The following is a 25,839-nucleotide window of genomic DNA, read 5'->3' as shown; positions in this document are numbered from 1 at the left end:
ATATGTTTTTTCTGGCGTTAGGAAGGGCATCCAGCTGTAGAAACTCTGCCAAATTAGATTGGAGCCTGGTGTTGCCATCCGGTTTCACCAGTCCTCAGTCAAATCGTCCAACCCATGCTAGCATGGAAAGCGGACGTTAAACAATGATGATGATGATCTTCACAGTTCCATTACATATAAGGCACTTCAGGATTCTTGGTTTCAGAAAGACAAAATCCCGGGTGAAATGACGGCTGGATTGTAAAAATTAATTCAAATGTCTGTGTTATGAGTGTAAGCGTTGACTATTCAATCTACATAAATTACAATTAAAAAAACCACAAACACACTTTAACGGACGATACACTCAAGTAAATGCAATCCACAACCATCGAAATTCATTTCATTATATCTCAAACACATACCAATTGAAACCCTTTGATGTCCAAGATTGTCTCTTGTCATCACAACATACAATAATAATATTTGTGTGTATATAATTGTATATAAGTGGTAGTTGATACATATGTGGTTCAATTCCCATTGGCAATCCTGTTCTCATTTTTGTTGTCCAGCCCATGCCAGCATTGACAATGCATGTTAAATAATAATGATGATGATGATATATAAACATACACATATGCATATGTATATATATATATATATATATATATATATATATATATATATATATATATACATACATCATCATAATTTGGCATACAATTTCTACCTCCTGCATCTACTCCTCTGCCTCCTTCACTGTGTTTGTCACCAGAACTATAATGTCAGAAAATTCAGCATCTGATATTTTTTTAGCCTTGACCCTCCTGCTCTGAGCTGCCACTACAGTAAAGCCAGAGTCCTGGTGTTTCTCCAATGCAAAGTGTACACAGTAGTCCACCACAACGATAAAATGGTAGGGAGCTAATGTATCTCCCTGAAGCACTCCAGCCAGTATATCGAAGAACTCTGTCATCCCATCAGGTGTAATGACTTGGGCTCTGGTGTTGGTGTAGAGCAGTGATATCAGCTCCAGTATCTTTTTGGGAATTCCATAAGCTTGTATGATCTTCATCAGGCAGTGATGGTCCACAGAATCAAAGGCCTTCCTAAAGTCAATGAAAACCATGACAGCAGGAAGACTTTTTTCAATAGCTCCTTCTAATATCCTCTTCAGGATTATGATGTGATTGGTGGTTGTTCCTGGTTGTCCCTGAGTTTATTGTCTAGCTTGGGCTGGATCCTGTTAAGAATCATCCTATTGAGGGTCTTTTCCACAAGTGACATCAGTGAGATCCCCCTTAGTTGTTGGTGTTAGAGAGATCTCCCTTCTTTGGCACTGGGATGATGTTACTGATCCTCCTCTGATTCGGAGCAACTCCTTTTTCCAGTGCCTGGTTTCAGAACTCCAGGACGATATCATCAAAATCACATCTCATCATCACCTCTGGTGCCACTCCATCTTCTCCATAAGCCTTGCCTTCCTTGATCTTCTTGACTCTCTGAAGCTCCTCTTTGGTGAAGGGTCCTGCCTCAGTATCCAGTTCCTCAAACAACCACCTGATCTCCACAGTGTTCTGGGTTGTGGAAGGTGGCTCTCCTAGTAGAGTCTTTAAATGGTCCAGCCATTTACTCTTCCTATCCTTGGTCCCTGTTCTCTGGATCTGATTTGAACTCCATCTCTTCCTCCCTGTGATCTCATTGATGATTGTCCAGCTCTTTTTACACCTAGGCCCATCAACTGCTCTCTCCACACTTCTGATCTTCTCCATCAGTGCTTCTTCTCTGTAAGCGGTACAGAGTTCTTCCTTCATCCCCTCCACATTCTCCTTCCTCTCCTCCGTAGCAAGGAATTGGTCTGTGGCAGCTTTCAGATGTTCTCTCGCTGCACATACTTTGGGTCTGTAGACCTGATATTCTTCCTCTTTTTCTCTCTCCTTGGAACCAGGACCTCACTTGCTTCTGTCACTGCTTTGGTGAAGTACCCGTATCTCCTTGTCACACTCTCCGCAGTCCCTCCAATCTCTCTCACCTCTGCCTCTCCACCCAGAGCATTGAACCTGTTCCTCACCTCTACTGTGTACCTCTCCTGTAACTTATCATCTTCCTTGAAAGCTCCCCAGTCATAGATTGCTCTCCAAGGCCAAACTGGAAAAGAAAAAACATCATATCGGCCTTTAATAGTCTACAAAATAATATTCATATTGTATAAAAGATTGTGGATAAGGCCAAAACAGTGTGAAGTAAATGCAAGGTAAATCACAAGAAACTAAATATGCGAATTAATGTAGACCTACCTTGTCTTCAATATTTCAGGGTTATGACCCCATTTTCAAGAAATTGACGAATGTTGCCAATGTGATTTACCTTGCATTTACTTCACATTGCTTTGGCCTTACCCACGATCTTTTGTACAATATATTCTACACAATGCTTCATAGTAATTATTCCATTATAATATTCATTATACAATATAATTTTTATGGGTGAAATTTGATCAAAGAAAATGAAATTTACATGTACAAGAATATATGCTAGGTAAAATCCAGACATTGCTCTCCACACTTTAAAACAATGGGAGGTAATAAACAACATTCTCAATGTGACAGTTCTGTGCTAATTTTAGGCTCTAGAAGACATATCTTGTACATTTTTTCATAGAAATATAAGTTTACTTAGTAATTAGTTTGACTATTTCTTGAAATTATGGCTCAAACTTGATATTTGAAGCCTTAAATTCATGTTCTGTTTGACCTCTCATCACACAGGAATACATCTGTTTGACAAGTAGCATTACAGAGCCACCCTCTTTATTGACTTTGTGCTTTTTCGGTGTATCATAGCCAGATTTTGGCAATGACTGTATTGAATGCATGAGAAATATTTCTTTCTTAAGGTATAAAAAATCTTGAGGAAGATATGTTCTTTTCTAAGTGAAAATTAATGATATTATTTTAGCTTTTCTATTTCATAATGATTACCTGACCTACCCCTATCAATTTTTATATCAAAAATAAATGAATAAAAATCCTCTTCATGACTGTATGAGTTTCAACACAAATTGAGTTAAAGTGCTCCAGCACATTGAACTAAAATGAGGGCTACTGTACAGTAGTAAAAAAAAAAAAAACAGGACAAATTTTATGGAAATACCAGGGTGATTGAGGAATCCTGGCATGGTAAGTGTTGGGTTTTGATCAAAACTACATGAGAAGAAAGTTCACATCTAAAACTCTCAAAAGATAATATAATTTTCTGCATAAAAAATGTATTTTAACAACATATAAATGATCAAGCAAAAAGTGTGTTTTTGCATGGTCAAACTGTGCTTGTCACCCTTCTACAGCACACTATAGTGATACCTAGTAATACTCTGTATAAACTGTATAAACTTTCCATTGAGTTTGTCATTTACATGCTCAACCCTCTTGTTACCATATTTCTGTTGAAATACACTGTAGGTGTTTTAGTTAGTTTTGAAAATAATGAAGAATTTAGGAAAATAATTTTTTCATTAATTATTTGTTAGTTGAGACATAAATTAAGACAAAATGTTGATGGAAAATGTTAATTTAAATCACTTCAAAACCAGAAGTATGTATCAGAGAACCAGAGGTGATCTCAAGTGGGTTGGTATTGAAAAGGTTAAACTATGCTGTGGTGGCATTGCCATATATCCATTCAGTGAGATTAGAGGCTGCCTTCATTTGTAGGATGATTTTATTTAGTATTTTTTTTCTCTTCTCTAACCATACTTCTTTCCTTTTTATCTCTGGTACATAAGCCCATAGCTCAGGCTTTTAGTGGAAACTGAGTTAGTAACACTTTAGAAGCACAAAAATTTGTTGTGGTGTTCTATCCAGTCATTTATGTTTAATTTGGAGATTAAGAGGTTACTTCTCTTATACCAAATATTTACTGCAGACAGTGATCATAATTTTTTTAAAGCCAGGATTTATGAGTGAAATGGGATCACATAAAACATTAAGTTTGAAAGTCATCAATTGTTTGTTCACCTTTCAGATGTTGGGTACTCATTCTTCTAGTCAGTTACTAATGTACATTTGTATGTGTATGAATGTATGTTTGAATGAGCTGACAATGCTAAATGTTGAACTTGTTTTCCTTTTATTATTCTGTAGGGATTAAAAGGTAAAGAAGATGACAAGCTCTATCGTGGGATAAATAACTATGCTCAGTATTATGAGAAAAAGGATACTGCTCAGGGTAATGCATCAAGTGGAAATGTGAGGTAAGTCATTTGATCTGAGATTTTATCCTATAGAATCTAATTTATTCATTTTTTAGAGCTATATTTTATCTTTGTCTTAGATTTCTTTTCAACTAACAGATTTTTCTCATTTAGCTTTGGTTGTTATGTGGCCATAATAGAATTGTTGTTTCTATTATACATTTATTTTCTGAATCATTTTCTCCCACACCTTATCTGCCTTTTTATTTCAGTTGCATTCTGCAATATCAATATGTCTTAATATTCTATTATAATTGTTTTCAATTTGGTCAGGACTTCATGTAGTGTCTTTTTGTCTCCTAAAGTTCTTACATAAGTATGTTAGGTTTCAGTTGTAACATATTTTCTATTGTTGCTATTTTATATTTTTTAATTTGCTACTTAAGTCTTTCTAAAGACTTCTTTTTCAGTCTACTGCTCTTTTGCTGCATTTATTTTGTTGGGAGATAAATTTTCTGAGACATTTTTGTGCTGTAGAGTCATTAATGTGGAGTAGTCAAAGTTAGCTTCCATTAAGTAGAAATAAGATAACTTATTCTTTGTCATGAAATAATTATTTGCTTGGCTTATGGTATGATATTTTGTGACTTTGATCACAAAAGTTCTCTCTCTCTCTCTCTCTCTCTCTCTCTCTCTGTATGCAGTAACCTTTATGGCTTAAGATTTACTAATTGGATTTGGTTACACAGAACAGAATTTGACCTTAGTGAGATAAGTTTTTCATTTCACTTTTGGAACAATAAAATATTTTTTACAAGAATCATATATTTCTGATCTGTTACAACTTGTCCCTAATGAAATAAGGTTTGGTATAATTGGACTTGTTCTATAATAATTTGAATCAAGAATTTTACAGCTAAAATAAAACAATTTTCTCTTTTCTTTGTCAATATACAATTCAAATTCTGGATCAGTGGCAGCTTCTTCAATCACCAGTACTTCAAAACCAAAGCAATTAACTGAATGGCAACACTATGTAACTTCCTGTTTGCTGATGATGCTGGACTTGTTGCAGCATCTATCAAAGAAGCACAGAAGCTTGTTAATAATTTCTCTAATATGAGTAAAGCTTTTGATCTTATTATCATCATTAAAGACTGAAGTTGTCTACCAGCCAAGGCTTATTGTCTAGAGATAGAAGGACAGTTGTGGACATGTACTTCTGGCTCAATAGCTATTAGCATAACAATTGTGGAACTTAGACCCACATCTGTAGACATGACAGGCATTCTATCATGGGATCAAGCAATCCTTTGAATTTATCTGTTTTAGAAACTTTATTCTTACCATAAAGAATTGTATTTTGTTGATCTCATTAGAATTTATAAATTTTTGAGAGAATGTGAAATAATCGTGTGTTGGAATAGTAGCATGTAAATGTTGGGTTGAAAAACTGTTTTGGATAGAAAAAGTTGAAGGCTATCCATGGAACTTGAATCCACATCACCCTTAGACATGACAGCTGTTCTTTGGTGCCCTATGTTTTTATTATATTGGATACTAGAGTGGATTGTGGAGCCTACTATCGAGCCTGATTTTGTTTGTGTGTTGCACTTTACTGTGCCTCTTTTTGATATATGTGTGTGTCTCAGTCTCAGTACTTGGCTCATCTGCTTATTTGTTGTGGATACCTTTGTCCATGCCACCAAGTTTATTGCACCTCAGCCCACTCTCCTCCACACCTGTCTCCCAACTGCATCCCCTTTCTCCTCTTTTTCCATCCCTCTACTCTACCCCTTTGTTGGAAAATCCTATGGACCTTCCAACTTCTATCTAGTTCCATGACTTTACCTGTTTTCTCCAACCCACCTTTTTCCTCCAGATGCACCTAAAACCTATGTGACCTATGGTCTGTGGTTCCCCCCTTTCCCTACTCCCACTTGTCCTGGATCCTTCCCTTTCTCCAGACCCCAGATATCTGCCTCTAAAAATATACCCCTGTCTCTAAAAATATACCCCTGTCTCCCATCGCTTCTGCTCAGCCAACCACTCTACCAAACACCTCATTTGTCTTTGGCTTGGCCTTAGAACCATGGAACTACCACCACTAAACTTTGACAGTTACAACAGTACATTTTCACATTACAAACTCACACATTGTTTGGACATAATCCTACTGACCCTTGTTCATGTAACTGCTTCCAACTTTCTTTTCCCTCTCATTCTTTTTTCCTCAGCTGTTTCCCTGCCTTTTCTCTCTCCATTTATCTTCCACCCACACCCACATACATAACTTACACCCCCACCCACACAACTTTTCTACTGCATACACACATACAAAACTCCACACACACCCATATACAAACACTTACACGCGAACACATACATGCACACACACACACACCCATGCACATGCACTCACATACACTCATGCATACACACAGGGACACACACACACACACACAACACATTACCTATCTTCAACTGCTAAACCCTACTGCTACTAATCTGTTAGATTGACTTTCTTACATACACACTCATATAAACATAAACACATATACTATCATCCCATGTTGCACTCCCTAATATACAGACACTCTACTTACCACCTACACACACATGCACACACACCCACACACCCACACACACACAAAGAACATATATACAGATGTACACTCCACAAACACACACACTGGCCATTTTTGCTCTCTCCTGCCTTCAAAAACCACTTTATCTCTCTCTCTCTCTCCACTTCTGGTCAGTTATTTTTTAACCATGTAACAACACATTTCTCCAGACCATCTGTTTCTTCCTCCTTTTACTCCCCTCTAGACTTCTTCCTCTTTCCAACAAAAAGCCATGCTTGAAATGTCATTTCCACTCCTATTTTTCCATCTAAAACTCTTACTGAACGAGGTATAAACAGTAGCTGCACAACAACGTGAAGTATCTTTGCCACCTAAATGCGGCTAACCATTAAGGGTAAATGCTACTGTAGCTTGTATCCCAGGTCATTCCTCTTATATGTATGTAATATGTATATATATATAATTTAGAGAAAAAAACCCACAATTATTTAATTCATCCATGAAAATCCACAATCACACATAGAAAAATTTAATAAGTAAATACACTAAGAAGACCTATAATAAAAATCAAAAAAGTACAAAGTAGTAAATATTAAAATAGTAAAAATGACTGCATGTGTTTCATAACCATATTTTCAAATAGAAAATAAAATAAAAATCAAATCAATTCAAAATAAATCAATCGAAAATCAATTCTATTCAAAAATATTAAATTTTTCTATATGTGATTGTGGATTTTCATGGGTCAATTAAATAATTGTGGTTTTTGTCTCTAAATTATACATTTGTATATTATATATTGTGAAATTTAATTTAATTTTGATATATTAAATTGAATTTTTCCCTGTAAATTTGGAATTTTTTCCCTAATACTGTTAGTATATATATATATATATATATATATATATATATAAAATCCAAGAAAGTTAGGGGTTGTGAATCCAACCCACTAAGGGATAATATCTATCCAATATACTGTGTCGGAAGGATACTCAATTATTATTACACTAGTGTTTTTTCCAAGTGCAATAATTGTTTGCGGGTAAAAAGAAATTTTACCCTAAATTTATATAGCAGTAAGAAAATGGAGGAGAATATGTGGTATTCATCAACTTGCAGACATTGTATTATATCAATTTACCTGTTTATCTTTTAATTAAGAGGACAATAAAAACAATATGCAAACACATGTGACATATTATGTCATATCAGTAATTAAAAAGGACATCTAGTGACTGAAGATGGGACAATGTTTTACAGTTGTTTCAGTCTAGAGGTGACATGCCTCATTCTATCTATATAACTCCAGTAGGCTGAAGTAATTGATAGATGAAATGGATGAAATAGAGGTACATGAATGATTCTCTAGGCCTCTTCAGAGATTTTATAAAGTTCATGAAGTTAATTTACAACATACAAATATAAACATATAAAAAATCATAAAGACTCACATATATATGCGTAGTTTAACATATAGATATACATAAATAAACATAAATACATGAATACATATATGTACATTTAAATGTACATACATAAATGTCTATACATGCACACCAATGAGTCAATTATTATTGTTATTATACATGAGGAGGACACATATATACCCACACACACACATACATACATACATACACATATGTATACATAAGCATTCCCGTACATACATGTTTGTTCCCTGGTACATAGGCATTAGTTGCGTTTGGAAAGGAGGAATGGTGCCTTGATTCCTATTGCTATATTTCCAACAAAATGTCCAGACCTATATATACTCTTTTACTCTTTTACTTGTTTCAGTCATTTGACTGCGGCCATGCTGGAGCACCACCTTTAGTCGAGAAAATCGGCCCCAGGACTTATTCTTTGGATGCCTAGTACTTATTCTATTGGTCTCTTTTGCTGAACCGCTAAGTTATGGGGACGTAAACACACCACCATCGGTTGTCAAGTGATGTTGGGGGGACAAACACAGACACATGAACACATACACACACATACATATATATATATACATATATACGACAGGCTTCTTTCAGTTTCTGTCTACCAAATCCACTCACAAGGCTTTGGTTGACCCGAGGCTATAGTAGAAGACATTGCCCAAGGTGCCACGCAGTGGGAATGAACCCGGAACTGTGTGGTTGGTAAGCAAGCTACTTACCACACAGCCACTCCTGCGCCTATATATATATATTTTTTTTATATCTGAAACCTATGGAGTATGTACGTGTCAGTCCTGTTTGTGATGGAGGAATTTATGTAAAAATATTTCGTGAGAATTGTTACAATAATGTCCAGACTTCTGCAAACCTGCAATGAGTTACTCTGTTATTTTTCTGCTTATGGAGAAGTTAGAATCCTGCTGGTAGTGGGGAGGGGTAATTTTTGCTTTTCAGTCCCCTCATCCAATTGGTCATGTATTGTTTTAAACTGTCTTGGCTTAGCTACGGTTGGACAACCATTAACCGGTCAAATGAATTAGGCATGAGTATATATATACATACACATACATGTACATTCATATGTTTATATACATGCACACATACATACATACTCACATATCTGTATATACTTATTTGAATGGAGTGTATATAAATAATACAAAGACTAAATAAATTATCAAGAAGTTTATATGCGAATATAAATAAATATTTGTATGTATGTATACACACATACACGATCACACTACAATTAGGGGTAAAGTCACAAAACAATAACACTGGTGTCCTGTCCAGGTGGGAAACCTATATGCCAATGAAACCTGGAAACCAGCCCTTATGAACCAGGCATGGCTTGAGAGGGAACAAACAACAACAACATTCTTATAGAATATTTTGTTATTTCATAGTTCTAAATATGACTCTTAAATATCTATAAAAATCTAAGTAAAGATACTAGTTTAATCAATATATACACATGTATATACATACAAACATATACACTCCCACATATATATTATTATTATTATTATACTTATATTTCAATATACATATATATTTTTTTCATCTTATGTATCCACATATGTTATATATTTTTATATTATACACATATATATACACATGCTCATACCTACATATTTGTTCACATATTTTTTGCTCATGTACACATGTACTTATTGATCAGCAGTAATTTCTTAGTATATAAGCATACTGGGATTTGGAGTTAGGTATTCTGTCTGTCTCAATGATATGTATGCTTTATATTACCACATGAAGCATGTGTACACCTATCCATAACAAATATACATACACATATATACATCTATCTTACATAATATGGTTTATAATTCTGTTATGCAATACAGCATAAGGAATAGATGTATAACATCAACATAATGTAAATTAATATACTACATATCCAAAAATCATAATCAAAATAGAGAGGATTACTTTATTCAATATATGTTTCTCAATTTAAACTACTTTGATACTAAAATATTGGTTATTTCCTCATACCTTCCTTTATATAATTGGATATATTAAATAACCCCTGAAAAATAGAATTCATATATTTATATTATACTAAAATTTATATATATGTATAGGTGCAGGAGTGAGTGTGTGATAAGTAGCTTGCTTACCAACCAAATGGTTCCGAGTTCAGTCCTACTGCGTAGTGCGTCTTCTACTATAGTCTCAGGCTAATCAAAGCCTTGTGAGTGGATTTGGTAAATGGAAACTGAAAGAAGCCTCTCGTGTGTGTGTGTGTGTGTGTGTGTGTGTGTGTGTGTGTGTGTGTGTGTGTGTATGTTTGTGTGTCTGTGTTTGCCCCGCCCCCAACGTTGCTTGACAACCGATGCTGGTGTGTTTACGTTCTCATAACTTAGCGGTTCGGCAAAAGAGACCAATAGAATAAGTACTAGGCTTACAAAGAATAAGTCTTGAGGGTGATTTGCTTGACGAAAGGTGGTGCTCCAGCATGGGTACAGTAAAATGACTGAACTAAGTAAAAGAATAAAAGAATAGAATATATATAATATATTTTCTATGTAGAAATACACTTTTTACTTATTGAAAGTACCTATATTCCTACTTATTCATGTACACAAAATTTTTTTATACAAATATGAAAAATTACATATATATAATAAAGATATACATATATAAACACAGCAATATGTTCACATCCAGGCAAACATATACACCTGAATCCATATATACTCATGTTTATCTGGCTGTATACATATTAGCATTTCATACATAAGCATTTCATACATAAACATACTTTCTCATATCCAGTATGTTCTTATAAATGCACATAGTTATAATCAATTTTGATCGGTTAAAATTCTATTACATTTTTCTGGCTATTTGACTGTTATATTATTTTTATTTACTTAATATTCTTCTATTATAATGCCTAATTTCAGCTGTTATTTTAATATATTCAGTCCTATGTATAGTTATAAACTATGGTTATAATTTAATGTAAAAATGAAAATTCATAATAATAATAATAATAATAACAATAAATATGTTAAACAAGATAATTGTAAAATTAGAATTAAACAATCAATGGAGAGAGAAATAATGCTAATAATATAGGTGGTCGGAAACTGAAAAATAACATTTGGATAAATAATAATTATTTTAACCTTGTAATAAAGAATAAGAATAGCAAGAATAAGATAAGTAAAAAGAAAAATATAATTGAGGAGAGTACAAGTAATAAAAAGATAGTTAGGAAAAAACTCATACCATGTGTGAATAAAAACTATATTGGGACAAAAATGAATATAGGAATAAGGAAGACTCAGACAAAACTATATGGACCATAATTCCCTTTGCTAAACAATTAAAGGCCAATTTTGTTAAATCTATTAGGTAGATTATAAATAAAAACTTTAAAAACACTAGATATGGAAAATATTTAATGGCAAATATATAAGATTTGGCTTCTCTGTTTCTCTAAACCTATTTAGGATAATATCATCGATAAATAACAGAAAACTGGATAAATTCTATGAAAAAAAAAAAAAAAACCCAGAAAAGGATAGTAAAACTTATAACAAAAAGATAGAAGAAAATAGTAAGAATAATATGGTTGGCTATAAAAATACCTATACAGACCTATAATGAATCTACAAAAGAGAATATTACAAATTCCTTGCAAAATAAAAACTGTAATTGTAGAGACCCTGAAAGATGTAAGTTAGACAGGCGTTGCATAAGAAAAAGCTTTATATACCAAGTGACAATAACTGCACAAGACATGAGTAAATTTTTCTATACTGGGTCAACAGAGGACTGGGTTAAATTCAGAATAGCGTATCATGAATCGACATTTAGGGACTAAAATAAAATGAATAGTACAGGATTATCAAGAAAAATATGGCAACTGAAAAGAAATAAAGTTAACTAAATGGAAAATTTTAGCACATGCACCTAGTTACAAAATTAATAATAAATTCTGCAGATGCTTAGAAGAAAATCATAAAATAATGAAAAGCAAAGGAAACCTTATTAATTTGGGGAATGAATAAGTTTTTAATGTAAACATAAATATCTATTTATTAAACTTAAGTGATATATTAATGGGAGTTGATGTCATTTAAAAATTATGACTATTTAAAAAAAAATTGTAACCATAGTTTATAACTATAGATAGGACTGAATATGTTAAAATAATAGCTGAAATTAGGTATTATATTAGAAGAATATTAAGTAACTATCATGCATTGTTACAAAGAATGACAAAATATGAAAACTATTCACTTTAAATTTTAGGAAAGGTCCAATCAGAGCACCTGCCAATCTTCGTGCTACTGTTCGGTGGGATTATCAACCTGATATCTGTAAAGATTACAAAGAAACTGGCTTTTGTGGTTTTGGAGGTATTTAAATCTTTTTGCAATTGTTTAGGATATAATTATTTCTGCTTCTGTTGCTGATATTAATTATTTTTAATAATGTATTTCTAACAATGTTTGTACTGTACTATTTGTAATTATAACACAGAGTTGATTATGTGGTATACTTTATGTAAATGTAACTTTTAGGATAAAATGATTTTTTAAAATCTAAAAACAGTTTCTTTTTACTTTAAATTATATATATGGCATATATATTAATGTTAATAATTAATCTTGATCAGCTTTCACAAGTACACTGTAACTTGGTGGTGTGTGCACACAGGCAGAGAGAGAGAGAGAGAGAGAGAGAGAGAGAGAGAGAGAGAGAGAGAGGAATGAGTTTATCATCACTGCCATAGCTTTATATCTGCTTTCTACACTGCATGGGTTATTACAGATGGGTTATTACAGTTCTTATTCAGAGTTATTGTCCTCTTAGATGGGTAAGTGGACGGTGTCTGGCTCATCTTGCTTATATTTAAAAATTTTTTTGCATGGTTTCTACACTTTGATACCCTTCCTAACAGCAATCATTTTAGAGAGTATACTGGATGCATTATGTTGTAGCACTGGCATTACAGAGGTTGTCATGTCCTTCACAAGACTAGACAAAGAGTTTTATCACTCCTATGTTGTCTCCTTTCATTCAACAACTTTATTGGAATGTATTGTGTATCTTTTATTGTGGCACCAGCATTAATGAAGCAGCCTACTACCCTGCTGAATGACATGCTTCTCTGTTCAGAGTTATGTGACCAATAAAGTGGTTAGAAGAAAGAGTGATTGCAGAAGATAAACTTGGATGAGAAAGAAAAAGAAGTGTGAGTATGAAGAAGAAATATTGTGATTTGAGTGACAGTATAGAATAAAATGGTAAAATAGGAGTGACAATACTTGAAGGAATAATGAAAAGAAGCAATAATGGTAGGATGTAATGAGGGCTGTGTGGTAAGTAGCTTGCTTACCAACCACATGGTTCCGGGTTCAGTCCCACTGAGTGGCACCTTGGGCAAGTGTCTTCTACTATAGCCTCGGGCCGACCAAAGCCTTGTGAGTGGATTTGGTAGATGGAAACTGAAAGAAGCCTGTCATATATATATATATATATATATATATATATATATATATATATATATATATATATATATATATATATACATCTATATATATATATGTATGTATGTATTTGTGTGTCTGTACCTCCACCGCTTGACAATTGATGTTGGTATGTTTATGTTCCCGTAACTTAGCGGTTTGGCATAAGAGACTGATGGAATAAGTACTAGGCTTACAAAGAATAAGTCCTGGGGTTGACTTGTCCGCTTAAAGGTAGTTATCCAGCATGGCTGCTGTCAAATGACTGAAACAAGTGAAAGAAAAATTTTAAAAAATGTTATTATTATTATTATTATTATTATTATTATTATTATTACAACAATATAAACAATAGCAACAACAATACTAACAAAGTGAAATTTAGAAATGTGAATATTACCACTTCCATTGCTGCCACAACCACCTCCTCTGCAAAGAAGGTTTCTTTTGCGATTGTGGTGAGAAATTTGGAAGATTTCCACATAGATAAGAAGATCTGAAAAATGGCCAGAAAAATTGTAAAAGGAATGGGAGAAGGGTAGCTCTAAACCCTCCATCTGATGTGATTAAGAATATCTTAAAATGCACAGTCACGTACCGCTGCATCGAAATTAAGTCACACCAGATGGAAACTGCTTCTGAGAGCAAAATACAAAAATGCCTTGGGCGTGTGTGGGAAAGCTTTCCTCTCTGTGTTTGATATCATTCATTATGAATGAAAAATATAATTATCTTCATAACTGAATATAAAACTTTAGTTTTCTTAAGGTGGTGAAGTGATAAGTTGAATGACAAGAATAAGTAATTGACACCAAATTGTTGACTTACTTTATTGTATATTTTCATTTGTCATGGTAAATGTCACTAAAGTAATAGAATGATATTCTGCAAAATCATTAAAAAAAATTTATCTACTTGTTTATGACATTTACAGAAAAATATTTTTTGGCGATCCTTTTTATTTCAGATAGTTGTAAATTTCTTCATGACCGTGGGGACTATAAGCATGGCTGGCAGTTGGAAAGAGAAATGGATAAAGGTACTTATGGAGAAGGTGGTAAGTAAATATGATGCTCTATACAAATATAAGTAAAAACAGAATACTGGGATGATTGATAAGACCAAATGGATGGTTAACATTGGTCTAAGATAGTGATTGAGATGTTAAAAATTGAAAGGAATTTTTATGAGGGTAGATAGAATGAATAATGTTAAGAATGTAAATGCGAGGGGGTACCCAAAAGAAACAGGAATTTCGCAATATTAATTTTATTCACTTAGTTTTACATGTTTACACTTTTATCGCCTTCAAAGTATTCTTCATTTAAAGCAATGCATTGGTCCAGATGTGTTTTCCACTGTTCAAAGCAGTCCTGGAACTCTTGCAAAGTGATGCCTTTTAATGCTTCTATCATATTTTTCATTTTTTCCACATCTGTGAAATGTTTTCCTTTAAGGACTTTCTTCATTTGGGGTGACAAAAAAGTTGCTAGGAGCAAGATCAGGTGAATAGGGAGGGTGGGTAAGCAGAGTCATGCCATTTTTGGTTAAGACTGTCTCACCCTAAAGGGGGTGTGCGCAGGCACATTGTCGTGATGAATCCAACACTCTCCACTTTGCCACAGGCCAGGACGTTTTTGTCTCACTGTGTCTCATGCTTCAGAACTTTCGAGTAAAATGTCTGGTTAACAGTTTGACCAGGAAAAAACAAATTCTGTGTGGACACTTCCTTTTGCATTGATGAAACAAATCAGCATTGTCTTGACATTGGACTTCACTCAACACACTTTTTTGGGGTGTGGTGACATTGAACTCTTCCATTGACTTGATTGTTGCTTTGTTTCCGGCTTTCATCACCAGTGATTACCTTTGAAAAAAGTTCTTATCAACTTCTAACTGTTCTTTCAGTTCATGACACACATTCAGTTGTGACTGCTTTTGATTTTTTGTGAGCAAATGAGTCACAAATTTTGCTGCAACTTTTTTAATTTTTAACTCCTTTCTCAAAATTCATTGGTAGGAGTTCCATGATACACCAATCATATCAACAAGCTTGTCAATTGTTTGGTGACAATCCTCCAAGATCAGTTCATGAATTTTTATGATGTTTTCATTTGTTCAGGAGTCAAGAGTTATCCTGAATGAGGTTGATCTTCAAGCAACAAGTGACCACTCCTAAACCGTGAAAACCACTTGTAAACTTGTGTTTTGCTCATGGCAGTATCCTTGTAAGCTGTTTGAAGCATGACAATTGTTTTGGCTGCCATTTGCCCAAGTAGAAAATAGAATTTCCTGGAAGCATGCTGTTCCTTCATTTCAGCCATTGCAAACATTGACAAACAGGGGAGAAGCACTACAAAACAATGCTGTACCACATGGCAGTACAACTTCAGATGCTGCTGCCAGTTGGCAGACTGATGCTTGAGGGTTACATCAAGTCACTTCTAGCAGCAGAAGTCTGAATTACAACTGGTTTGCCCCACAGAGAACATTTCTAGTTACTTTTGAGTACCCCATTGTATTGGGTTGTCACATAAATCCATTCATTTCTTTTCAATATTATTGGAATTAACACATAAAATACTTTTATCATAGTGTTGTATGGAGCTTTTTTTTGTAGTTCTATTCTTCCTCTACAACTTTTGTTTACCATTTTTGATTAAATTTTACCTCTTTTCAGACATGGTAATGGAGTGCTAAATACGAAAAGAAAATGGGCATTTTTGACACCTTCTTTTTGCTTTCAAATAAGATTATGACATTTGTGATATGTAATGAGAAGGCATTATTACTGAAAGAGATGCACAGAAATTGCTTTCGTAGTTGGAGAGGAAATTTGACCTTAGTATTCCAGCCAACCTGTAGAGTTCAATGAGGATTGATTAAATGAGCTCATCCATGAGTATTGCACCAATCCACTAAGGAATTGGCTCATACATTACCTTCACATGATAGGTAAGGTTAAAAGATTCAGTGATGGTGCCATATATACTAAATAAAGAGATGAACTCCAGTTATCCTCTATTCTTGCCAGTTTGCTTGCAAAGGAGAGAATGGCTGAGTCCCAATAATCAAGCGACACCTTGAACCAAGCGAGAGCTGCACTCATGCAAGACAATGATTTGCTTTTGGTGGGATTGGGAAGAGCTAATCCATCAGGAAATACTTGAAAACAACCACACCGTCAACGCAGAGCTTTATATTCAGCAAATGCACTAGCTCAATGATGTATTCAAGCTGAAATGACATGAGTGGCAACATGGTGTACTTCCTCAGTGCCCTGCTCCTACTGCTAATTTGACCAAAACACTATTCAAGAGCATGTTTAGGAAGTTCTACTGCACCCACTGTAATCTTCTAATATAGCTTCTTCAGATTATTACCTTTTTCAGTTACTGTCCAGCAGTCTGAAAGGTGTTTTGATCAACAACATGGAGCTGAAAATGTGGCTTGATGAATTCTTCAAGTCAAGGCCTAGTGATTTCTACCTTCAATTGACTAACTAGTGGAAAATTGGCAAAAAGTTCTGAACAATGAAAGAGAATATATTATTGACTGATTTGTTAAAATAGTTGATGAAAAATAAAGATCAAAATAAATGGGGGGAAAAAATGAATTTATCTGACAGCCCAGCAAGTTCTTAATAACTAGCCCAAAAGCTTAGACTGAAATGTAGAAGTTAGAATGAGAAAATTGTTTTAAATTTATGCTATCATATAAAAACATGAAACTATTAAAATCATATTATGTGAAATTCATAAAATAGCTGAATAGGTATTGATATCAAAATTTAATTTGGAACTGAGTTTTCTAGAATACCTAGAATTTAATTCAGAACTGAGTTATCTAGAATAAGTAGAAAATATAAGCTCTACTAAGAATTTTTATTTTATGTAGCAGGACTATGGCTGATTTGAATTTAGTCTAGGTATGGTATACTATTGCTCCTTCCCTCTTCTGTTAGTGCTGTATAACTAAATTATCTGCATTAATGAATGGCTTCATTGTTTTCATGCTCTTGTAAAGCTGACCACTGCTTGTGTTGCCATCATTTATAGTGAAATTGGTATTGACAAACACTGTGGGTTCTGCATTAGAATAGCCATAATTCATCATCATCATCATTTAATGTCTGTCTTCCATGCTGGACAGTTTGACCGGAGCTGGGCAGGCAGGAGCCTGCACCAGACTTCTGTCTGTTTTGGCAGGGTTTTTACAGCTGGATGCCCTTCCTAACACCAACCACCCAGCTGAGTGGACTGAGTGCTTTTTGCATGGCACCAGTATAGACGAGGTCAGTTTTGGCAAGGTTTTTACAGCTGAATGCCCTTCCAAATGCCAATCACTTTACAATGTGGACGGGATGCTTTTTATGTGGCATCAGTACTGGTAGGGTCACCAAGTAACTTGCGAGATAAAGATTCTTTGAGAGGGGAAATGGCATTGGAGGAGATGATCTTGTTTCAGATGATGAAAGGTTAGAGTGAGACAGAGAGACAGAAACAGGTGTCTTGCTGTAGAGGAGGTACATGGTTACCTGGCCAGAGAGAGAGAGAGAGAGAGAGTGATCAAGAATGAGGACAGAAACAGGTGTGTTGCTGTAAAGGAGATACTTGGTTACCCAGCCTGAGGGAAGAGCAGAAGGAGAGAGAGAGAGCATGGGAGACAGCAAGAGAGCAGGAAGGAGATGGTGGCAAAGTGCCAGGCATACTCACAAGGGATGGGAATCAGAATACAAATAGAATGGAAGAGCAAAAGAGAGATCATGGCAATTATATAAATGGCAGGACATTGCCAAGGAAGCGTGTGTAGAGAGTGAGGGAGAGAAATGCAGTGGTGAAAACCTGGGAATACAGAGGAGGTGGGGTGGGCTACCGGATAGCAATAATACAGTGAACAGGACCATGAGGACGGGATTGGGGAGTGAGAGGTAAGCATGGTGCATAAAATAAGAGATGTTAAGAAAAGAAGAGATGTAGTTGCGATTGTATATTTCTCAAAGGTGAAAATTTGGCCAGTATCAGAAATATAAGGTTGATTTCCTTTAACTGTTGCTGAAAGAACAGTTCTTTGGGCCAATGGACAAGTCTTATTGCTCTATATTTTACTTGTTTTTGACTAAACAATATGAATGGAATAAAATTATTGTATCGTATTTGATGGCAACTTTCTCATGGGAAAATATATCACTTATGACATACTCATTTTGTCAAAATCTGTTGTGAAATAATCTGTTCTGAAGCAATTACAACTGACATTTATTTTTCCTTTTCTTTTTAAATATTGTTTTTATTTTGAATTTCATGAAGAAAACTATGAAATCAGCAGTGATGAAGATGATTTACCTTTCAAGTGTTTTATTTGCCGGAAATCATTTGTAAATCCAGTTGTTACAAAGTAAGTAAATATAGTCTAGTTTTGTTGAATAGCTCTATTTCTACACAAGCAGATGCATGGCATGGCAGTAATCAATCAAATGCTTAACCAACTTATATTAAATCACAGTTCATGTGTAGCACATAATGCAAGCTCACTGTAGTGATGACAAGATTTACCTGCTTCATTTTGGCAGATTCTAATTCTGTGTAAATAATTAGATATGGACATAGTGAGGAACAAACAGTACACCTGACATTATCTTCAGGCTTTATCATGTGATGTTATACTGCTTTTCTCACTAGATTTAACCACCTGTTCATTTGTTTCAGCTTTGGAGCCTACTTTTGTTCATAAACAGACATCTTTGTGACAACTTGAATCACTTACTTGGTGAGATGTTGCTGAGAAGATACATCATCATCATCATCATTTAACGTCCGTTTTCTATGCTGCAATGGGTTGGATGGTTTGACTGAAAGCTGGGGAGCTGCACCAGGTTCCAATCTAATTTAGTACAGTTTCTATGGCTGGATGCCCTTCCTAATGCCAACCACTCCAAAAGTGTAGTGGGTGCTTTTTATGTGCCAGTCGCGTAACACCAGCATTTACCACAACTACATCTCACTTAGCTTGACAGGTCTTCTCAAGCACAGTATATCACCAAAGGTCTCAGTCACTTGTCACCGCTTTCTTGAGGCCCAACATTTGAAGGGTGCTTTCTATGTTCCACTGGCGTGGGTGCCAGTTACGCTACACTAGCATTGGCCAAGAGTATGATTTCACTTGGCTTGATGGGTCTTCTCAAGCACAGCATACTACCCAATGTTTGAAGGGTGCTTTTTATGTGCCACTGACACAGGGTAGAATAATTTTGGAGCTGTAGCCCACAAATGGGACTGGCTATAGTTGACTGATTATATAACATAAATTAAGATCATAGAGAAGAAAGTTAAAATTAAGAAGAATGGGTATACACTCTTTGACAGGAACACATTTATAGACATTCACACAAACTCATATCACCAAGTGACTGTCATTTACTGTGGTTATAACTATCAAGATGCTGGTATTGGTGGCAGACTGTCATCTTGTACCCTGCTGTGTAGCAGATTCCACAGATGACTGCTTGTTAGGAGGTTGGTTTGGCTGACATGCTCACATGTACACCTCTGTCAGTGTACCTATGTACAACAAGAGAGAATTCAGTATATCTCATGGGATATCTTTTTTTTTTACACTAAGCACCTGAAGTGACACAACCTGCACTGATTGATGCAACACAACTAGATGCACAATATCCTACCCCTAAGAGACAACTGCAGAATGGGTCAAAATGATTGTTGTGCTGAATAAAGATTTGTTTCCTCATCAGTATACATGCATAACACACACACACACACACACACACACATTGGTGCAGGCGTAGCTATGTGATAAAAAGCTTGCTTTGTAACCACATGGTTCCAGGTTCAGTCCTACTGTATGGCATCCTTGGCTAGTGTCTTCTACTGTAGCCTTGGGCCAACCAAAGCCTTGTGAGTGGATTTGGTAGATGGAAACTGAAAGAAGTCTGTTGTATATATGCATTAAGTTATCCCACAAATAGTGTGGTTTTTTTCAATCACATGAACTAAAAGTTGGAGGAGGACGGGATAAACTACCTGCATCAACTTGCTATAAAAGCTGGTAGTAATTTTACCTTGTGTTTATTTTTAGTGCTTGAAGAGTGCAGTTCGATTTTAATAGTTATTTTATCAAAGCTATAATGGAAGTGACAAAGGAGCGTATTTGGCATATTTTGCTTTATGAGTTCAATAAAGGCAACAATGCAACGGAAAGTGCGAAGAATATTAATGCAGTATATGGGGCTTGGGCAATAAGTGTAAGCTAGTTTCAACGGTGGTTCCAGAAATTCCGAGCTGGAAACTACAGCTTAGAAGACAAGCTTTGTCCTGGAAGATCTGTAGAGCTCAATGAAGGCATTCTGCAAACCCTGGTGGAACAAAATCCATCGTAACTGTTGAGGAACTAGCAGAGAAGCTTGGATTTGGTCATTTAACCATTCATCAACACCTGCGTGCCATCAGAAAAGTCAGCAAATTGGGTCAATGGGTTCCTCACAAACCTTTCAAGTCTAATTGTATGCAGACAGTGAATGTGTGCTCTTCTTTACTGTCATATCTATCAAATGAACCATTTTTGGACCAAATAGTGACTGGTGATGAGAAATGGGTCTTCTATAAAAATGTCTGGTGCCGAAGATAGTGGGTAGGGAAAGGAGAAACATCAGCACCCCAGGCTAAAGAAGGTCTTCACCTATGTAAGGTGTTGTTATCTGTTTGGTGGGATATGAAAGGTTTAGTCCACTTTGAACTTTTAAGTGCAAATCAAACGATAACAAAAGAGATCTGCTGTGAGTAGCTTGAGCAGCTTAGGTCAGCACTAGAAGAAAAATGACCATCCTTGGTTTCATGACGAAAGGTGTTCTTCCATCAGGATAATGCTCGGCCCCATACAGCAAGGATGACATTCCAAAGGCTGGAGCAGTTTGAATGGGAAACGATGCCCCACCCACCATACTTGCCAGACATTGTCCCATCTAAATATCATTTATCAAAATCATTTGGATGGAAAAAATATGAATGTTGTAGACGAGGCCAGAACACTGGAGGAGTATTTTTTGTCACAGAGAAGTGAATTTTGGAAGAGGGGCCCTGTAAGTCTACTAAATAGATGGAAGAACATTGTAGAAAATGAAAGAGAGTATATTTTAGAGTAAAAAAGAACTTTATCTTAATTTGGAAAAATAAAAGAAATATAAAAAAAAACAGCATTCTTTATAGAATGACCCAATATATCTCTAATAATAAATGCAAATGTCAGTGTGTCACATTTTTTCAACTTTGCTCCTAACATATCATACCATTTTGGTATTAGGCCAACTCTGTGACTAAATTAAAAACATTCCAGGCTGACTTCAGACCCGCAATCCTGATATTTTGGATACCCAAGTTTTCATTACTGTGATTGTTTTTGGCGATTTCTTAATGTGATTTTTTTGCGACAAATTTTTTCATACAATAACAACTTTTATAACTTGGAAATAAATTTAAGGAATAATCAAAATTAATTGCAAAATCCAGCAATTGTTTCCAGTGATTTTTTTTTTTTTTTTTACGTGATTTCTTCTGAAAAATTTTTTTGTACTATAACAATTTTGATAATGTAAAGGCCAAATCCATGAGTAAATAAAAAGCATTCTGGGCCAAAATCCAGAACCACACTCCTGAAATTTTGAATTCCCAAGTTTTCATTACTGTGATTGTTTCCAGCGATTTTTTTTTTACATGATTTTTGTAACTTGGAAATAAATCGGGGAATAATCCAAATTAATTGCAAAATCCAGCAAAAGCCACCCATAAAATAGAAATAATTGTTTGTACGAAAAGTAAGGACCTATGTACATCAAATTGTCTTTAAGTTAAGTGGTGGCAGAAGAATTATCGTTGAACTTTTAAAAGGTAAGCGTGGATATTAATGCAATACTTGAATGCAGTGATCAATTTTGAGTTCATCTGTAGTTTATTGTTGCCTATTGCATAAGGCAGCAGTATGTCTCACAGAAAGAAATCTCCACCAACAGAGGACCAGATTGCAATCAAAAGAGCCAAGGTTGCAACGAAGAAAAGAAAGTTTCATGCAAATGAAAACCCAGATCAAATGACAGCCAGGAGAACCTCCATTGCTGAGAATATTCAAAGACTTAGGGACTCGCAAGCTCCTGAACAAGCTGCATCCAGAAGAGCATAAGATGCTGTTACCAAAAGGAGAGAAAGGGCATCAGAAACACCTGAAAATGCAGCATCCAGAACACCCAATGCTGAGAATATGCAAAGACTTAGAGACTCTCAAACTCCAGACGAAGCAGCATCCAGGAGAGCATCAAATGTTCTTACCAAGAGGAGAGAAAGGGCATCAGAAACACCTGAACAAGCTGAATCGAGGAGAGCTTCCAATGTAGCCAACATGAGAAGAATAAGGGATTCAAAATCACTAGAGCAATCTAACCAGGAGAGCTTCCAATGTTGTACAGTAAAGAAGATCAAGACAGAATGCTGTCCAACTTGACAAACTTGCTTTTCAATATGAAACCAATCAAGGCTACTCTTCCCTACCTATCATGATTGTTTGAGAGCTAAACAAAGAATGCAACTATTGTGGAGCATTGCAGTTCAAGGATAAATCCCAAGGCCTCTGTTGCTCCAATGGAAAGATCTAACTCCAGGACTTTCCAACTCTACCAGAAGCACTCAAGTCATTGTTGGCTGGATCCACCCATGAGTCCCAGGATTTCTTGAAGAAGATTAGAGCTTACAACAATGCATTTGCAATGAGTTCTTTTGGAGCAAATGATGCAACTCTGTCTGGATGGCAAACCACATTCAGAATCCAAGGACAAGTATACCATCGGATTGGTAGTCTGCAAGCCTCTGCCAAATGAATCCCAGAAGTTTCTCCAAATCTTTTTTTGGAATTTGAAACTAAGCACAATTCTTAACTTACAGGAATTTCTTCACCAAACAAATCCATATGTTCAAGAATTCAAATCTGCTCTCTGGAGAGATGGACTGGAGAACTTGAGATTAATCATTAGAGCTGGTAAGACACCTGTTGGAGAGCATGAAAGAAGATCCGATGCACCATCTACTAATGAAGTAGCAGTACTTATTGCAGGTCAGAACTTCGAGATAAGAAACATAGTGACAGAGAAACAAAATGGATCCCAAGGAAAGTTGCTGAAATACACAGGAGTTAATGATGCTCTCCAGTATCCACTTATTTTCTGGAAAGGGTAGGATGGCTATCACTTCCTTCTGAAACAGATTGATCCTGAAACTGGGGAAACTACAGGAAACAGTTTCAGCACAAGACTTCTGTTGCTACAGAATCATGTGAAGAGCCAACAACTTCAGTCACCTACTGAGATACAAGCAGCTCTTCAACCAGTTCTTGGTTGATATGTATGCAAAAATCAAAACAGAGAGGTTGCTCTTTATCACATGCCACCAACAAGAACTTCAAGCAGAAAGCTACATTCTTCCATCATCATTTATAGGAGGTGATAGGTACATGCATGAGAAGACTCAAGATAGAATTACATATGTCAGAAATTTTGGGAAGCCTGACCTCTTCATTACCTTTACCTGCAACCCATTTTGGCATGAAATAACTAACAATTTCAGAGAAGGTCAATCTGTTACTAACAGTCATAACATTTCTCGAGTATTTAAGCTGAAAGTTGACAAACTGTTGAATCTAATTAGGAAAGGACAAGTTTTTGGAGTAGTCAGGGCTCACATGTGCACCATTGAGTGGCAGAAAAGAGGATTGCCTATTGGTTTGGTTCAAGGAGAAAATCAATCCAAATCAAATTGATGCTATCATCAGTGCTGAGCTGTCAAATCTCACTGAAGATCCAAAGACAATATGATTCATGGCCCATATGGTTCTCTCAAGGCTGAATCTCCTTGCATGATTGGCAAAAAACACAGTAAAGACTTTCCAAAGGAGTTTACCAAAGAGACACAGTCTGATCTTGATGGCTATCCAAAATACAAAAGAAGAAAGCCAGAGGATGGAGGGCACACTTTCACTCTGAATAAAATAGGACAAGAAATTGTCACTAACAATCAGTAGGTTCTTTTTTTGCCCACTGCTCAGCAAAGCATTTGGTGCTCACATAAATGTAGAGTACTGCAACAGTATCTAGTCAACTAAATATGTATGTAAATACATTAACAATGGAAGTGACCAAGCACTATTTGGTTTGGAAAATTAAAATGAAGTTCAAAAACTTCAAATTGGCTTATACATCTCTTCCAATGAGGCTGCTTGGAGGATCCTTAGCTTTCCAATTCATGACCAAAGTCCTTCAGTTCAGCACTGTCAGTTCACTTGGAAAATGGACAAAGAGTTTACTTCACAGAAGAAAATGCAAGAGAACTGACTGAAACTCCTTAGAACAATCCTGTACCCTGAAGTTTACAAATACTACATCTACAAGGCTGGAAAATTTCAGAGGAGAAAGCATGGAGAACCTCATCCAACTGAATCTGGAATCAAAATGGGAGATTTACTTGGAAGAGTATATACAGTCCATCCAAGAAATCCTGAATGCTTCTTTCTCAGACTGTTGCTTCATCACATGAGTGGCCCAACATCATTTCAAGACTTGAGAACAATTGATGGAGTTGTCAAAGAGATTTACAGACAAGTATGTATCGAGCTTGGCCTTACGGAAGATGATCATTGGGACATGACTCTGGAAACAATTGCAACAAATTCTCCAAAACAAATCAGAGATCTGTTTGCAGTAGTGATTGCCTCCTGCAAACTATCCAACCCAGTTACTCTTTGGGAAAAATATCAGGAGGCTCTCAATGGGATATTCTTCATCAAATGAGACTTGCTCATCCAGGATTGGAATTGAATCCTCAGATTGCAAATTTGGCTCTCTGTAAAATTGAAGACAAAGTGATGAACTTGACTCAGAGATCTCAGCAATTTTGGTCTGCCAAAGCCAAACAGAGAAACAGGACAAATCAATTTTTAGAGAAACAGGATACAACATAGAAGAACTGCAGCAATGTGTTCAAAACAATGAGCTCCTGTTGAACCAAGACCATCAGCAAGTATATCAGAAAGTCCTTAATGACATCAACAACAACAATGGAGGGATTTTCTTCTTGGAT

The 25,839-nt window shown here is 35.6% G+C and overlaps 1 protein-coding gene across 2 annotated transcripts in view; it reads left to right on the top strand.

The window, feature by feature from the left end:
* Positions 1-25,839, top strand: part of LOC106869755 (E3 ubiquitin-protein ligase RNF113A-like) — a 68,774-nt gene that overhangs the window by 34,418 nt on the left and 8,517 nt on the right. Inside the window, exons 5-9 of one of the 2 annotated variants that reach the window (XM_089351009.1) lie at positions 4,125-4,234; positions 12,489-12,595; positions 14,676-14,765; positions 19,018-19,105; positions 19,417-22,379. In XM_089351009.1, the coding sequence (XP_089207135.1) occupies positions 4,125-4,234; positions 12,489-12,595; positions 14,676-14,765; positions 19,018-19,105; positions 19,417-19,441 (420 nt within the window). In that variant the 3' untranslated portion in view covers positions 19,442-22,379. Of the gene's footprint in view, positions 1-4,124; positions 4,235-12,488; positions 12,596-14,675; positions 14,766-19,017; positions 19,106-19,416; positions 22,380-25,839 lie in introns of those variants that run through there. The other variant, XM_089351008.1, reaches the window with a different exon arrangement.

The sequence above is a fragment of the Octopus bimaculoides genome, chromosome 4, assembly GCF_046866305.1.
Source record: "Octopus bimaculoides isolate indiv1 chromosome 4, ASM4686630v1, whole genome shotgun sequence".
NCBI lineage: Eukaryota > Metazoa > Mollusca > Cephalopoda > Octopoda > Octopodidae > Octopus > Octopus bimaculoides.
Note: the sequence above shows the minus strand (reverse complement) of the source record. Positions and strands in the feature narration are given on the sequence as shown.